We start from the raw sequence: 17,370 nt of genomic DNA, 5'->3' as shown, positions 1-17,370 counted from the left end.
CTGAATGCTGTATTAAATACAGGGGACTGCACTAACGAGTGTTTGAGCTTTGTAGTGGTATGGCACTAGAACACAGAGCTGAAGCGCAGTTACCAGATTTTTCTGTAACTGTTTCCTGAAATATGCTTTGCATTTAGTATTCTGAGTCAAACACAGGGATACTATAAAAATTCTATGTTTTCCATACCTCAAAGATGGGAAATTTCAGAAAGGTTGGTGTTTCTAAGAGGGATTTTTCCTTTAGTTATCTCCCTATAAATGTATGTGTGTGTGCATGTCTGTGTATACATGTATGTATACACAAAAACGTATACATATGTATATACACACACACGTGCGTGAATATTTTCACCTGCTGTATCCGTAGGCTGGGCTCAGTTCTGTAGTTCTGCTGGTACAGACACACCTGCTGGAGGTTAGCTGTGCCTGTTGTTTCCCCCAGGCCATGGCTCATACCTGGGCATGTTAGCTGGCTTTATCACCTTCCACGTTCTTGTGGGCTGTGGAGAAATTCTGGTTGGCAACCAAAATTGTACAGAAAGCTGCTTCACTTTTATGACTTTCTGTTTCTACTCCCCCCGCCTCTTCCTCCTCCCAGTTTTACATCAGAGAGGAGAATTTAACCCTGACTAATTTACATGCAGCTTAAGATCCAGGGACTTGAAGCTGAAGCTTAACAAATACTGGCCTTGCATAATGCACAGATGTTTATCAATGGTGCTCATATGCGTCTAGAACAACTTTAGGGATGTAGTTAATTCCATTACATCTTCAGCAAGGAAGTCTTTCTGACAGAAAGCAGAAACAGAGAGTTTCCGTCTGGAACCACGGGGCAAAATGTCTGTCTGGGTCATTCAAGAGATCAGGCTGGAGGGTCTCTCATCACATTCTGCTCTGAAGTTTTGTGGTTATATGTAAGAGAGGAGCTGAAACCTAGAAAAGTGGAAATACTTGCTATCTGCACTGTTCATCTCTGAAGCTTCCCTTCATCTTACGTATTGGTATTCCCCAACCACAGTTTGAAAGGAGGCATTGCTGGTAGCACCTTCACAAGATCACTGTCCACAATCATCGAGGGAGAGTCCAGATTGTCAGCTAATTCCTGAACTTGGCTTAACAGTAACAACATTTATAGGTCACCAATACAATTATTTGTAATGGCAAAGAAGCTGTTAGTTTAGCAAGTCTATCGTGTTCATAGACTGCATTTAATTGTGTCCTTAGCTACATGTAGCACATCCTGCCACCGTGGCTAGAACCTTCTATGATACCTTCCACTTAGGTCTGTGACATGCTTTTAACATATCTTAACCATTTTTTAGTCCTTTTAAATCATTCATATGTGTACTCTTAATACAAAGACTAACCCATCACCTTTAGATCCCAGTGAGTTAAACCTGATGCAAGGGTACTGTAGATTTACAACTAGGAAAACAAGCATCCTCCAGAGCTGTAAGTTTGGTATTTTGGGGAAAAGCTTTTTCAGTTTGAATGGTTTATTGCCTAGATTAGTGTTCTTTCTATAACACTTGTGGACAGTTAATTGATGTACTTTTTGATTTTAGTCCTCTCCAGGGAAGGCAGGGTTTTGAGAATCTGGGAGTTGCAGTGTGGCACAAGTGATTTCTCAGTAAGCTCTGAAAACTCTGGGTTGTCAATTCTTCTGCCTCAGTATACCTATCTGTAAAACAGTATGTGATACTCTTGTGGCTAATTGGTGCTTAAGTGCTTTCAGAGCTGCGGGTAAAGCACTAATTATTCATAGTCATTTAGTCAAAATTACTAAAGTCTGATATTTTCCCATATGCTCTATTAGTTCAGGGAAAATGTCTTGAAAATTCATTGATTTAGGCTTCCCTGGTGTATTTGCTGTTGTTTGTTTGTTTGACAGTGACTTTCTGTGTTGTGGTTAATACAGATGTTGCTGAATTGTGCTGTCTGCTTCTAGTTTTTGTGAATGTTCTTTTGGTTGAAATAGTGCAAAATCCTTTTTCCAGAACGAAATGTGGAAATAAAACAGGATGCAGATACTGCTGCTATTTTGTTTCAGTATGTTCTACATCATCACTCTTGGTATTGGGATTTATCTCGTCTGCACCCTCTGCCGTACAGATCTATTTTATATAGACATACCAACACGCATGTACACAAAACACACATGCACCCACAGTCTCTTACATTACGTTGTGAAAGAACCATAAGGTTGAAGCGTGTTGACTCAACTATTTAATGAGGTGCAATAAATCTTGACAAGACCAGCTGGCACTAGAGTCGGGCTTCTCATCTTTTTACCATTACATTGAAATGTGAACAATAGTGGAAAGAAATGTAACTCTTCTTTCTCTTTTTTTGGTACTCAGATCTGTAGCACTGTATTGAAATCATCCACTTTCATAGAATGCAAAGCACAGTGGATGCTGTGGAAAATGTTAACAATGTAAAGCCCCTTTTCCTGGTTCTTTTTCTCAAATTCTGAAAACGCATTGACCTGACAGATCACGCAAGTGTGGTCAGCATTAATATCCTTGCAACACACATTGGCTGAGCAGAGCAGCAATGTTGAGTAATGATACCCAGAATGTGTTTCAAGTCTGGTAGCGAGATGTGCTGTACCTCTTGCTGCGCTTGCCCTCACATCTCACTTTTCACCTTCTCTAGCACATTGGTCTCTAGCAGCTACTTCTCACCACCAAACCGTTACTAATTTTGCCTCTGCCTGTCACCAAGCTCCTCTTCTGCTGCATGGTACACCATGAAATCCTTTCCTGTTTCTCATTCCGCCTTAAGATCTTCTTCTCTCAAGGGGCATTGCTGGCTGATTATAGCTACCACCAGGTCCAGCAGGGCTGACTGTGTTACTTGAGTAACTTTTTAAAAAATACAAGTAATTGAGGAGCTTGGATATCTAAGCATGTGGCACGGTTCCAAAGCACCCATCTTGGCCTCCCATATAGGATTCTTTTTTAATGGCCCAGATTTATTTTTGTGAAAAGAAATCTGTTTAAATAATGCACTTCTTGTTTTGGGTGGGTTTTGTTTCTGACAATGGCATCCATCAATCGCTTTTATGTTTCCAACCCCACCACTTAATGCCAATCTATCCTTAAAAATTAATTGCTCCCAAACCAACTAGATGCTTCTGGTTTCACTTGAGAAAGACTGCCTGAGCTTTGAAGTGTATCCCATAATGATAGCTGACATCTCCAAAAGTAATAACTACTTTGTGATTACAGCATTTGATGTGTGCTGGGCTCTGGTGCCTGGTGGAAGGAGATACATCCTGTAAAACAAAGTTGGACCCCCCTCTGGATGGCACTGAGTGTGGCGCAGACAAGGTAATCAAAATGCTCAGTAGCAGTCACTTTGTTTTTTCCAGCATTGTCTGTGGAATAATGTTTCCAAGATGTTCAGTATTTGCCATAAACCCATATTTTATACTGATTCTGTTACAGAAACTGCTCAATTAACAGCTGGATTGGGTTAAGTCTTTCTGATTTTGTTACGTGTATTCAGTAGCCTCTGGAGACCTCAGTAGTCAAGTTCTTGTGGTCTAGGCATTCTACAAACACTGCAGGAAAACCCCTGCCTCAGTCTGCTAAGTGCACAGACTGAGTACCCTGCGAGTCATATTAGGTAGTAGCTCACTCCTGTCACTTCTGTTCATTGCTGCCAGTGGTGTTTCATGAGTGAGGCGTTCTTTCAGTGTAAGTTAAGGTAGTAGTGCTCTTGGCTATATTTGAGGTAGAAAGTGTGGAGAGAATTTAGGCTGACATTTGGGGAGTGGAGAAAGACGGTGAAAGAAAAAGAAGCTACTTTAAAAGTTTATGGTTTCTAAAAGTAGCTCGAAATGTGTTGAGCTCAAATTCAGCAATGTTATATTTGAAGTATCGTTTGCTGTACTGTATGTATATACTCAGATGACTAAGGCATATGTGGACTTTCTAGAATCCAGGTCGATGTAGAAAATTGTTACAAGAAACACAAAATAAATTCTCGGATAGGTGGATCTCCCTCCGGTGAAAATCACCATTCCAGTAACTGGCTTCAATGCCATAAGGGTGAGAATTACTGAGACTCAGCTGCTGCCTCCCAGCTGACCTAGAGTGTGAACAGAATTTGACTTAGGTGAACATGTTTAACCTCTGAGATTGGCTGTGCTAGGTGCTATGTGGTTCACAGATGTATGTGGTTGATTCTCCCAGTGCAGCTGCTAACTTCTTAGGCTACAAAGGAACTTGACTGGTTTCATAACTGCCAGCCCCATACTTACTGGTTTTGGATTCTAATATTTTTTGTATGTTGTATGGTTGGGGAGGTAAGAAAGGGTAAAATTAAAAAGTTTATTGCTGAAATCAAAGATGAGAGACCTTTTCTTTGCTTGCAAATAAAGATAAACAATGACAAGAAAAGCTGGGTCCTGGAAAGCATGACAAGGAACCTGAGACAGAAGATTTTTAGATATATGTTTTTCTAACTACAGGAGTCCTGGTGATTCTTTTGTAAGACTGCTTAGCAGTGCTTACTGTATCATATCCTGGACAGAGCAGAATAGGCCAAGTTTGCTTCTTGGTCAGGAGCCAGGGCAACCTATTAGAATTAAAGGTTGTTTGGGGCTTTAGCCAAGTTAGGTCCAAAATACCTCAATTATTTTGTACATACTGGGAATACTGCTGATGAAGACATTGCTTTGGGGTATAATTTCTTGGACTCAGTTTCTGTGAAGAGTGTGGCTTTAACTCTTAGCACTTAGATTATTATCTGCTTTATAAAGCAAGGGGCTCAATTCTGTGACTATTTTTTTTAATGAGAGAACTCCCTTCAGGGGTTTGTTGAGGGTGACACTTAAATCTCTATGTTTCACTTGTCCCTTTCGCCTCCTCCCACCTCCACCTCACTGAAGCCTTGAATCTCTAGAAACTTAAACACGGGCTTGTTGTAATCTCTCAAGCATCCTTTTAAGTCCACCTGTGCAGGAATGTTTGCAAGATCAGGGCTTCTTTCCAGCCTGTGCTAACACAATTGCATTTCAGTGGTGCCGAGCTGGGGAGTGTGTCAGTAAAACTCCCATCCCTGAGCACGTTGATGGAGACTGGAGCATGTGGAGTCAGTGGAGCATGTGCAGCCGGACGTGTGGCACAGGAGTGCGGTTCAGACAGCGGAAATGCGACAATCCCCCGTAAGTCTTAACATCATGCTGATTTCTTTTTGCATGTAGGACTTAGACAACCCTTGCTGCAAGAGTACAGGGAAGAAACAGGCAGCAGAGCTGTGCAGAGGACATGAGAGGTTTCATATTCACAAGCAGCAAGGACCGGGTCAAAATCCTGGAGTGACTCGGAGTGAAGTAGGTTCTGTGGAAGTGGCTTGAAGGGTTACCATTGGAAGTGCCCCAGTGCAACAATTCAAACATAGATACAATTGAATTAAAAACGTGCAGTTTGGCAGAAAAAATGATACTGCATTTCCTCTCCAGCACTGCAGTCAATGAGGAGGAGTTGATCTCAATCTACAGACCAAAGTGAGCCAGTATGTCTTAGAGATCAGTTTTGCAGGGAGTGCTGGCTCTGGGCTTGGGAAGTGAAGGAGTGGCTGACAGTGGTCCTTGTGTCATATAGCTGTGTTGGTAAAGCACCTTGAGATATACTGTACATCAAGATATGCTGCATATGAAAAGGAAAGTTCTGCACACAGAGTGCAGTGGGTGCTGTTTAGCTCCTGCACAGTGACTACAAATAAGCCTATGATCTCTGCCTGGGCTTGGATTCGTTTCTGATTCGGGAAGAAATGTGTTATCATCTCCCATGTGCCATCCTCCATCCTTCAGATCAATTGAGGCACATCTGGAAGTCTTTTCTTCTTATGGGAGGCCTGAACAGGTTACCATGGTGGTCATTTAACTGACCACCCCTGTTTGTGTGCATTATAGCTTCTGAGATGAGTGAGGGTGCTCACAATCTTGAGAGCAGCCCTCCAAGTTGTGTATCTCTAACTTTATTCATATTTTAAGGTTTTCACCACAAAGCACAGGAAACTTTTTAAATAGGGGCTGAAATTCTGGCTAGCAACATAGTCACTTTGAAGACTGATGATGGATAGGCACACAGTGGCTGCTGCTGAGCTGTATTCATGTGAAAGGGATATTTTTGTTTATTCCTCTCATTAAATAATGCTGAACTGCAATTGCGTGTCTATAATGTCAAGGCTTGATTTTTACCAGCTCATTTCCCTGAACAAGGAACTGAGCTGATTTCTTTGCTGTCAGCTACAAAAAGTCTCTTTAACCACAGTGCTGACCAAACCTAAATTCATTCATCATCGTTCCTTAAATTACAGGAAATGCTCCCTCCAAGATTGCACACTGATTTTAAAATTCTCTTGCTCATATACATTCTTGGCTGGGAATACACACGTGATCTTCTTTTGCTTCAAATTCCTGGCATCAGTCCACTTCTGCAGCTGGTTTATTCACTGTCCAAAAATATTGGCTAAGGGATTTATCTTTTATTTTATATATATTTGGTCTTGGGATTTTTTTTTTAACTGGAGTCTCTACTCCTGCCAGCTGACTTTTGAGCCTGTGGGACTATCAGTATTTTTAAACCAGTTGCTTCACTGTTTGATTTGTTTTTTTCTCTCTATAATTTCTCTGAGTATTTGCATGCATTGCCTCCAAATGATTGTAAGGCAGTGTGTCATGAGCCAGTTTGCACGTGCAGACTTTTGAGTTGTACTGCATTGTGTCCTTGTCTAGGCTTTGGACTATTGTTATACAGTGGGATTGAAGAGAAAACCACTGGCTTAAACAGAACACCAGAATGAGATCTCCACCCCTTCTCCAGTCCCCTCTTGTCATGTAAAAGTGTCACAGTAGTATAAATGGGCTTTGATTTCTTCAGTTCCATTAGCGGGTGTATTCTCTTGGCATAAATATGGTGGAAGATGGCCGAGAAGTTGTCTACCAGGAGATCTCGCACGGTCACTGTTTCAGGCATGTGTCATTGATTGAATTATACTGTTTATTGGAAATCCCAGGCAGTGCTAGAGCCCTTACTGTGCAGGGCTTGGGACCTGGGATTACAAGGATCTTTTGCTTTGGATTTTTTGGCAGAATCTGATAGAGATGATGCCCAAAATCTTGGCCTCAGCATTTGGAGAGGTGGAAGGGACACAGAGATGAAGCTGCAAAAATGGAGTGAAGCAGGAAAAGAAAGGTGTATGAACAAGTGCTAGGTAACTGTTTGTGGGAGACCAGAAAGAGTGACTGTCATTGGTTTTCTTCATCTTGCATGATGAAAACGCTCAGTATCCTGTTTAAAAGTGCCAAGAGGCCTGTAATACTGAAATACTATTACATAGGTAGTTAAGTAAAAGATTAGTCAGTAATTCCTCATTCCCTACCCAAACAGTAACAGAGCAGAACATAATCAGCATGGCAGAGCTATGTCTTGTCCATTTCTCTGACTGCCTGTCTATGTCTGTTTATCTGGTTGTTCCTGAACCCCTTGAATAGATGCTGTATATTCCACTAGTGTTTTACTAGAATTAGTCTAGCAGAAAGCAGCAACATACTGTAAAATAAAGTATGATGCTGTTGGACAGAGGGGAGCTGAGGCGGGAAGATCTTGTTGGGTATATTGTTTTTTGTTGGATTACTGGGAGTAGAAACATCCTCCAGATCTGTGGGATGCTCTGTTGTTTTGTGGTTGATGAGATGAGTGCATCCAACTCTTTAAATTTGGGAGAAACTACATCAGGAGGAGGCAGTTCACTTTACTCCTTAATTACAAAGGGAAGACAACTCAGGCTGCTGAAGGGCTGAGTAGAGGAGTGCAGGCCAAAAGGCACTATGTTCTTGCAGCTCCCACTGACTGGGAGTGGTGAGTGCTCAGGAAGTCTCTGTCTCCTAATGGATTTGGCTATTACTTTGGTATTGCCAGTGACCATTACTACCAACAGTGAGAGCTGCTTGCTTCCAGTCTGCATTGGCAAACTCATAGAAAGTCCCTCACAAGTTAATGATATCTCAAGATTAAAGCCAAAGCAACTGCTGATGACCACAGTAAATAGTAGTCCTGCTGTGTCTCCTGTTCCATGGCCATCAGCTTGATACCCTGCTCTCAAGAGAGTGCTCTGTTACTCTTTGGGTATTCTGACTGCTTTCTTTTTTTTTTTTTCCTTCATTTTCCTGTGCATGTACACACAAACATGCACAGAGTCACTTACGTTCAATGACTACATCTCTTTTGCTGTAGCCAAGGAGATGGTGCTGAAACCAAAGTTCCTGTATCTAATGTCTTTATGTAAGTGCAGGGTTCATGTGCAAAGAAGCCTGTGTCATGCTTCTAGTCATCTGGACTGAGTGTCTGTCTCATCCAGTATAAGGCAGCAGACACAATCCTCCCAAAAGATTTCTGGGTTAGCCTCAGCACATCTGCTGCCTTGCACGTGTCCATGGCAGAAAAGAGGTGTTAGTAGTGCAAGCAGGCTTTTGTTCAAGCTGTTCTTCTGGTGACTCTCTGTGATGTTATAGTGTCATTGGAGATCCGCATTTCCATTAAAAAAAAACCAAAACCAAAACACTCTGGGATTAATGGAGCTACTGTAAAAATTTGATCTAGGCTGAAATTCGGTGTAAAGCTTTTCTGTGCAGAATCACGTTTCTGTTGCACTGAATGCTGAATTCATCAAGTCCAGAACAGCTAGGAAATCAAAGACCCAGTCCTGCAGCCAGTGTGTAAATGAAGGGGGCAACTCTTGCTAGGACCACTTACACAGATAAATGATATACAATGAGGGCCTTGGTTTCTAATTAGCTGAGTGATATAACCTGATGTTCATTGCTCTTCTGGGAGGGAGGGGCGAAGAAGCTTTTGGAATGAACTGTCATACTGCTAAAATCTGGAATTTGGCTGGAGTTGCTTTTTATAGCCATCTGTTTAAGAAAAGTAAGAAAATTACTTTATCCGTCTTTGCTGATTACAGCTGGGGAGCTAGGTGTGTGACAAATTCAGGAGAATATGAGCAAGTAGCTAAAGAAATTATCTGTTAGGATGGCTAAGTCTTTTGCTTACTTGGGTTTTTTGTTTGTGTTTTGTTTTGTTTTGCAAAGAAAATATAGGCTATTGTTGAGCGTTTGAGTTTTCCTTCTTCTCTAGGGAATCATAAATAAGAATAAATAGATTTTGCAGGTGCTTAATCCTGATGTTGGATTAGTGGCCTTTCCTGCATGTTTAAAAAACAAATGTGTAAAATGGCATGGTTTTCATGGATGGAGATTATCTGCTGCACAGATTTGTTTCTGGAGACCCTACTTATGGCACAGGTTATAGCTACTTCTATGTTATTTTCTTTTCAAACTGCTGAAGACACAACCTTAGAGGACGTGTGCTGAAGAGATGTTTGCTGTCTCTCCATTGTTAAGAGTGTTTGAGGCAGGGTCAAAGCAAATGGTGAGAAGAGAAAGGTGAAATATTTTGGGTTGCCTGCCTCTGCCTTGGGTATTTGGTGTGATCCTGGGCACAGTAACATAACCTTGGTGCCTCTAGGTTCCCCATTAAGAATGTAAATACTTAACTTTGGTATTTGTGATGGAACCACAGATTATCTTCTGAACTGCCTGACTGTGCAAATATAAATAATACTTAGACTTCAGGTGTCATGCTCAGTGCACCTTCCAAAGCTTAACCCTCACAAGTCACCATCAGTTAAGGAACTTGTCCCAGGTCACAGGAAGAGTTAGTCAGAGCTCAGGCCTGATGTCATGGTAGAACCCAAAGTTTGGGAGTGCCTTACTTCAAGTCCTGTTCTGAAACTCCTGGTACACATACACACATTCTCTTCACTTTCTCAGTCATTTACCTGCTCCATCTGAAAACAGGGTAGGACAGGAATGAATTGCTATTGAAGTCAAAGAAGAAATTTAGATCAGCAGTGCAACATTAGTCACATCCCTTGGTTTGTGACCAGAATACAAACAGTTAAACACTCTATATCTTCTAAGAAGGCTGCTTAGTGCTCACAGGTGAGGAGCATTTTGGATTACCTCTTATCTGAGGTGTGCAATGTGTAGGCAGCTCCTGTTTATTGATCTGTGTGTAGGTTACTACAAAAGAACATACTTCTGAAGTACTCCAGAGCATCTGTTATAATAAGCCAATTATAGATCCAGAATGGAACTTGAATTCTGTCAGAGCCACTGAGAGCAGGATTTGCCCTCCAGCGAGGAACATCTGAGAGGAAGGATCCTTCCTGCTATTTCAAGAGTTGCCTTGGATGGGGAAAATTAGGTGAAGGTGTGCCTGTAAGAAGCTGTGCTGTTCCTGCTGACCCTGGTTTGTCTTCCCTGCGACAGCCCGGGGCCAGGCGGGAAGAACTGCCGGGGAGCCAGTGTGGAGCACACTGTGTGTGAGAACTTGCCCTGCCCTAAAGGTGTGCCAAGCTTCAGGGACCAACAGTGCCAGGCCCATGACAGATACACCAACAAGAAGAAAAGCCTCCTGACAGCTGTCATCGTTGATGGTAAGTTTCTTCATCTTCCTCTGTAATTCCTTGCTGTTCTTTCACTGCAGCTTCCCAACCCATCTTGATTTCATCTGCAATACTCCCATTTGTTGGTGAGAAGGCTACAGTATGTTCCCCTTAGCTACAGCTGAAAGACTAAGTACAATTAGTTGTTCTCGGTGCTGCCCTGCCATCCTTTTAGCATTCTTAACAAAGATAGAGCTGTCAGTTCTTCACTTATCTTTTTGTAATGCTGGGGGAGAAGTGCCTTAATTTGATTCCCAGTCTGAACACGCAGGTATTTGGGAATGGGAATTTAAACATTAGAAAGTTCAAAATAATTTGGAACTGAAAAAAAGAAGGATTGCCTGGGACATTTTGGATGTGTGTCAATTCTGGGCATTTCAGCATGATTGCCTATCCTACCTACATTCTTTTAATGCTTCCTTTACTGGATCTTGCTGTTCATCTACTATTCAACCAGATGTTGGGGGGATATGAAAAAGGATCATAATAATGTCCTTTCTGCAGGAACAAACATCTTTCACTGCACTCTGCTGAAAAACAGATAAGGCTAGTTTCATTTGGTCATCTTGAAGACATGCTTGAACAGAGAAGGGTGGTGTTGGAACTGATACCAGAAGACCAGACACTGGATAAGCCCTTTCCTGTGCTAGCACTGACAAATTAGGTCTGACACCAGGACAAGTGTACAGACAGCATTTCAGTTCCCATAGCAGACCCTCCAAGAGCACAATTCCTTCAGATGCCCCAGGAGACAGGCTGCTTTGCTTGTTGTTCCCCTCTTCCCGGCTCCTCAGGTAGTTTTGCTGGGTGAATGTATACTGCAGAGCTACTTCCCTGACTAATTTCAGTCACAGAAAACTCTCCCAGTTTTTTCCAGGAGTGAGCTGTTTTACTCCTTTCTCCTTTCCCATCATGAACTATGGGTTGCTGAGGGATCTGTAAACAGGAGAGAAAAGAGAAAAACCCAGATGATTCAGTGATCTTCTCTGATCAGTGCTGCCAGAATTAGTAGCATATTGCAGTGGGAACTTCATTCAGCCACAGAAAGGGAATATGCCATTTTTTGGCCACCTGAAGACTGAACAAGCTATTGCTAAAAGATAGTAGCTAACATTGTTCCTGCTGTCTAGCAAAGCCTCACTCACCTGAGCCATGTTGCCCCAGTTTCCATGAATGCAAATTAGAAACCTCTCCTGCCCTGTTGCAGATCTCACAGCTGCAGAAAGAGAGGCTGTCCAGAGGCAGTCAGACTAGCAGTTTCCTGCACAAGCTGCACTTTCAACAGCTTTCCCAGCTCCTCTGTTCACTCTGCAAATGAAATAAAAATCCAGCCTCTGTGAATTTGCTTTGCATCAGACACATGGCAGGGAGTTTGAACACCCACAGAACATGCCTGTAGTTCCTCTGTCAGGCAAGACAGATGGACAGAGGGCAGCTCAGCTTCACATCTCAGTATCGCTGTTTCTTGAAGCATGTTAGAGCACCCATGCAATGTTCTCCAGTACCTTTTTCCAGCATATCGAAGCACGACACCCAGAAGCATTTAAATAGACACAGATCCAAACTACCCTTGAGCTAATCTCCACTGTGCTTGAACTCTACTTACATGTATTAGTCAGGTGGGAGCTGATTGCAGGTTTTTGATTGCACTGGAAACTTAGAAAAGGCCTATGCCACTTAGCTTAATGTATTGGCAAGCCTTCTCTCTTTCGTCTGATGAGCAGAGGTACTTGACTATCCAGAACAAAACATGTTTCCATTTGAATGTCTATAGGTTCTTCCTTGGATCAAGTCCGTGAGTAGCAGAGTCAGCTCCAAAGGAAAAACATTACATTGCCTAAATATCTGTTACTTAAACATATGGCAAATGCAGTCAGCAAACCCTGACATCTGCTGTATGCTGCCAGTTAATAATACAAGTATTTGAAAAAGCTTTTTTACTTAACTCCTCTAGTTAAACACAATAGTAGCTTTTCCAAAGTGAGGTCTAAATTTATAATGTAACAATTGCCATTAACATGGATGAAAAATGCAACTTTACTGATGCATTTCAAATTAGTTTAGGGGTTCTTTCTCTAGATATTCTAGCAGCATAGTTTACTGACAGAAATGTTGGTAGGACCACAAATACCAGTTTAAGGAAATAGCAGGTAATATGTATGCAAGAATGCTTTAAATTTACGTATACAAGTGTTCTTACTGGCAAACTGATGCAAAAAGTCAGTCCATCAAGTGTAGAAATGGACTGGAGAACGTGCTCTTCTAAAATCACTGGCTGTAGTGTCCTAGTTTCAGCTGGGATAGAGTTAACTGTCTTCCTAGTAGCTGGTACAGTGCTATGTTTTGAGTTCAGTATGCGAAGAATGTTGATAACACTGATGTTTTCAGTTGTTGCTAAGTAGTGTTTAGGCTAATGTCAAGGATTTTTCAGATTCTCATGCCCAGCCAGCGAGAAAGCTGGAGGGGCACAAGAAGTTGGCACAGGACACAGCCAGGGCAGCTGACCCAAACTGGCCAACAGGGTATTCCATACCATATGACATCCCATCTAGTATAGGAACTGGGAAGTGGGGGCAGGGAATCGCCGCTCAGGGACTAGCTGGGTGTCGGTCGGCAGGTGGTGAGCAATTGCACTGCGCATCATTTGTACATTCCAATCCTTTTATTATTGCTGTTGTCATTTTATTAGTGTTATCATTATCATTATTAGTTTCTTCTTTTCTGTTCTATTAAACCGTTCTTATCTCAACCCGTGGGTTTTGCTTCTTTTTCCCGATTTTCTCCCCCATCCCACTGGGTGCGGGGGGGAGTGAGTGAGCGGCTGCATGGTGTTCAGTTGCTGGCTGGGGTTAAACCACGACACTAGCCTGAATTTTGTCTGAGATGCTCACACAGTGACTTGGTCATTCACATCAGGCTGCTGAATCTTCCCTGTAACAAACATATTCTGTTCAAAAACAGATACATAGAAGCATACTGACTAAATGGTTTTCTGTGTCTTAAAAAATCTCATCAATGTAACCCTTTGAATATTGATATTTTAAAATGGGGAAATGACAGGCCTTAATTTGAAAGGTTCATGTTCCTTTAAAGATGAGAATATCAACAGATACCTTTCCAAATCAATTAATGTAGAGACTGCATCACCATTGCCTCAAACACTTGTTTGTCCTGTTCCTAAAGGCAGTTGCTTTTGTATTTCTTTTTCCAGATAAGCCATGTGAGCTCTTCTGCTCTCCATTGGGGAAGGATTCCCCTGTGCTGGTGGCAGACAGAGTCCTCGATGGTACTCCATGTGGGCCTTACGAGACCGACCTCTGTGTACATGGCAAGTGCCAGGTGGAGTGACTTTCTCTTGTTTTATTTCTAGTGTTATGTGTAGTCTGGGGCAGCTGTATGTATCCTAGAAGAACACGCATCCATGTGGGTGGCTGGGAGGCTGTCTCTGAGGTGAGAGGGCAACCCTATTTTATAAGACCCATTGCAAGCGCTCCACAGCCCTGTGTCTTGGTCTAAGAATTATGATAAATGCCCGAGGTATGAGATTATTACTGAACAGCTGGGAATGTTCAATGATCACATTTGCTTGTGTGTAGTCATCACATGGCTTGGGTGGGAAGGGACTTCTGTGAGGGGAGCAGATGGGAGTGGAAATCTGGCTTGCTTAACTGCTCCGTTTTGGCTAATAGAGGAATCACTGAAAAAACAGTGATGCTGCAAACTGGATTACAAATTGTCACTAGCCTGTTACAGAAGTTACATTGCCAGCATCATGATGCTTTTCAGGTTTACCTGGTTCCTGCCTAGAAATATTGAAGAAGCTTTTCAATACCAGTTGCTCCTTGGCTTCTGCAGCTGCATGAGCCAGTAGCTTCCCCTGTGTGATTTTTGTTGGCTGTATTACTATGTAATGCTAAGGTGAGTTACTGGAGAGGCCCATAAAAACTGTTTGAAAGGCCTGTTTCCCTTGCAGTAAGAAAAGGTTCCCTTCCTCCCACAAACTAGGTTTTAAAGCTCTATGCAATAGAGAATACAGGTTTAAAGGAGCAGATCCTGCAGCCCAGAGCACAGCCCAAGCCAGTTTTCTTCTGCCTCTCATCTGCATTGTCTTGCTTGGGTCACATAAAGAGCAAACCAGAGAGAACGTAGGGTAGGCTTCCTTCTGCTGTACTGCAGTGGGACAGTTAATGTCCCCTTGGTTGTCCCTGGATGGACTGGCCAAACCCTGAACATGCTTGTTTCCTTATGTCTCTGGTCAGACAAGTAAAGATTGGAAATGAAGATGACTGTTCAAGAGTCTTTGGATTTGATCCCCTTTTCCTGGAGTAAAGGTGTGATGGCCTATACCATTGCAATGATGATTACTTCTCTAGCCAAATTACATATGGAACCAAAATTAGGTGTGGGAGATCTTTGTTACACAACTGTTCATGGTTTGCTGGGCAGTGAGACAGTTCATAACACAGTACATTGAATGCTTAGGGAGGCCATCTCTTAGAGCTGCTATTTCAGATTCCTTGAAAACTTAGTGGAGTTGTGTAGACCCATACTAACTGGAGATTTAAGGTTTGGACAAGGGAAGGGAGAGAAGAAAGTGTCTATTTAAAGATCATAAATTACAGGAAGTCATTCGGAATGGGTGCTCCTAGCAATGTGTTGCAGTTGGATTCAAGTCATTTGTCATGGACACTATGACAGGGCAGACAGACACTTAGTGGTTTTTCTCTCTCCTAATCATGTAGCGTGTGTTCAAAATTTGCTGCATACACGTTAGTGATGTGAAAGACACTTGAGTTGGCTACTGCAACCTTGCCAGTGCTGGATTCTTCCTGGCAGTTCTTCCTCTAAATTTATCCTCATCTAGATTTGTATCGTATGCTAGGAGTCCCTCTTTTCAGTATTAACCAGCCTGTTGTATCCATCAGAACAGCTTTCTAGCATCACCTTTTACTTCCACTAACTTCAGTGGAGATATGCTGGTTTTCCCTGGGGGCACAAGACACACCAAATTTGGCATTATTTCTGATTTCGGTGAGTGGTGATTAAGAACTACCAATTTTTATTGCTTTGATCCTTCCAGGCAGGGAGATAGATGAACACAATCAGTATTCATCTGGGTATAAGAGAGGTTTTGGGGGCATAATGCAGCTTTACTAATAGCAATGTGACGATAAGTGAAAAATCTTTGTCCAGATTGAATTTTGCACTGCTGCAGGAGACACTTCCCATTGTTTCCTGCCAAATGCTGCTGAAGAGGCATTTTTAATTCAGTCCTTCTAATTTATTCAGATGAAGAATCTAAACAGCAAGTTGCTGGGGAGCCAGCATGAGTTTGATTCTTTATATGCTCTTTAATACAAAGTGCCTTGCATAGAGCCAGGTTCATGGTGCATCCCAAGTTACTTAATTTTTCCCTGTTTTCAGCTGTATCTGAAAAAACTAAAAAAATCCATTAATAAACTTTTATAGTAAGGCCAGCTGTGCACCTCCAGCTGTCTGCTGTTGACCATTACACTGGGCTGGCCAGCTTTAGTGCTCCAAACATTCGGATCAGCCACAAATGGTACATCAGACATTATGGCAATGTATGTTTTCTTCTTCCAGTGAGGGGCAGTAGCCAGCTCCCCTCCAAATGAAAACCTTTATGAGCACAGAGCTTTGGAGGTACATCATGAAAAGCAAATTGCACTCTAAGTTGGGTGCAACTGCCTTTAACTGTGTAAAGAGGTGATGACAGCTGCAGAACATTCAGTCCATTTGCATGTGGCTGAGAGAAAATGCAAAATGATCAATTCAAGCCGAGCAGATTTGAAAGCCTTGTGAACTCATTTATAATACTCTTCTGCCTTATATGCAGTTTAGCGCTGAGAATTGCCATATGTGTCAGTGTACCCCATTTGCTGCAGATACTTGTCTAACTAGCTGCCTATTAAACCAATTTAATTGGCATATTTATTTAATTACTCTTCTCCTTATTCCTTTACCCAGTGTAGACAAAGCCTGGCAACAAGCATTGCAGGGGGCCTGGAGAAGAGAATAAGTGCTGAAATCAGAGGGTGGTATTACTGTTATTTATTTTCTTGTGTATTCCTTCTAGTTCAAGTCTCTCAAAGGCAGGAATGACACATTGCCAGTGTAACAGACAAATTAGCAGTAACCATTGCCTGTGAACATCTAGTCCAGAAAATGTAATAGCTCTTTCCCCTTCAACAGTAGATGCTCTTAAATAAAACTCATGCATCATTGTTCCATGGTGAATGAATGTAGATGAATATGGCAAAGAGAAAAGCTGTTCTTGCAAGTAGAGGGGGTTGTTGAGAAGGGAAGCAGGAAAAAATATCCTAACTGCATTTGGACACTAAGGGAGGAGAGTTTTCCTTCAATTCTACTTTGTGAACTTGCTAGTTTCATTTTAAAGCCATGAGCTGAGCTCCAGTCTAAACAGTGTGAATGAAGCCTTTTGGTGTCAGCCTCACTATCCCTGAAGCAAAATCATCATAAGCAGCAGCATCCGTGTATTTATCACCTACACCTGAAGGCAGCTGGAGTAAGTAAACTTGGTTAATACTTCGGTCATGCATAGAAGCACCAGAGAGGAAAGTCAGCCCTAAATTTAGCATAGGGGTTCATAAGTCACCTAGACTTTTTATAATCTTACTCCTTGCCTTTGAGCCAAATCATAAGGCCTTCATTCAATCTTGTCCTGTCCTTGTTTATTAGAGTTGTTTTTGACGCTGAACATTTCATTCTTGATAGTGATAGAATTTTGCCAGAATGAGGATGAAATAAAAGCTATTTAAGAGCTTCAGGAGTTGGTCTCAAAAATTGAAGGCAGTTTTATAA

At 42.0% G+C, this 17,370-nt stretch overlaps 1 protein-coding gene across 3 annotated transcripts in view; it reads left to right on the top strand.

The window, feature by feature from the left end:
- ADAMTS17 (ADAM metallopeptidase with thrombospondin type 1 motif 17) overlaps positions 1 to 17,370 on the top strand; it is a 200,550-nt gene that overhangs the window by 110,312 nt on the left and 72,868 nt on the right. For all 3 annotated transcript variants that reach the window (XR_003923623.1, XM_030015913.1, XM_030015912.1), the window contains exons 11-14: positions 3,234 to 3,335; positions 5,031 to 5,176; positions 10,352 to 10,518; positions 13,739 to 13,866. Coding sequence is in view for 2 of the 3 variants with exons in the window: in XM_030015913.1 (XP_029871773.1) it covers positions 3,234 to 3,335; positions 5,031 to 5,176; positions 10,352 to 10,518; positions 13,739 to 13,866 (543 nt within the window). In the remaining variant the exon portion in view is untranslated. The remainder of the gene's footprint in view (positions 1 to 3,233; positions 3,336 to 5,030; positions 5,177 to 10,351; positions 10,519 to 13,738; positions 13,867 to 17,370) is intronic.

Source organism: Aquila chrysaetos, chromosome 5 (assembly GCF_900496995.4).
Source record: "Aquila chrysaetos chrysaetos chromosome 5, bAquChr1.4, whole genome shotgun sequence".
In the NCBI taxonomy this organism is placed as follows: domain Eukaryota; kingdom Metazoa; phylum Chordata; class Aves; order Accipitriformes; family Accipitridae; genus Aquila; species Aquila chrysaetos.
Note: the sequence above shows the minus strand (reverse complement) of the source record. Positions and strands in the feature narration are given on the sequence as shown.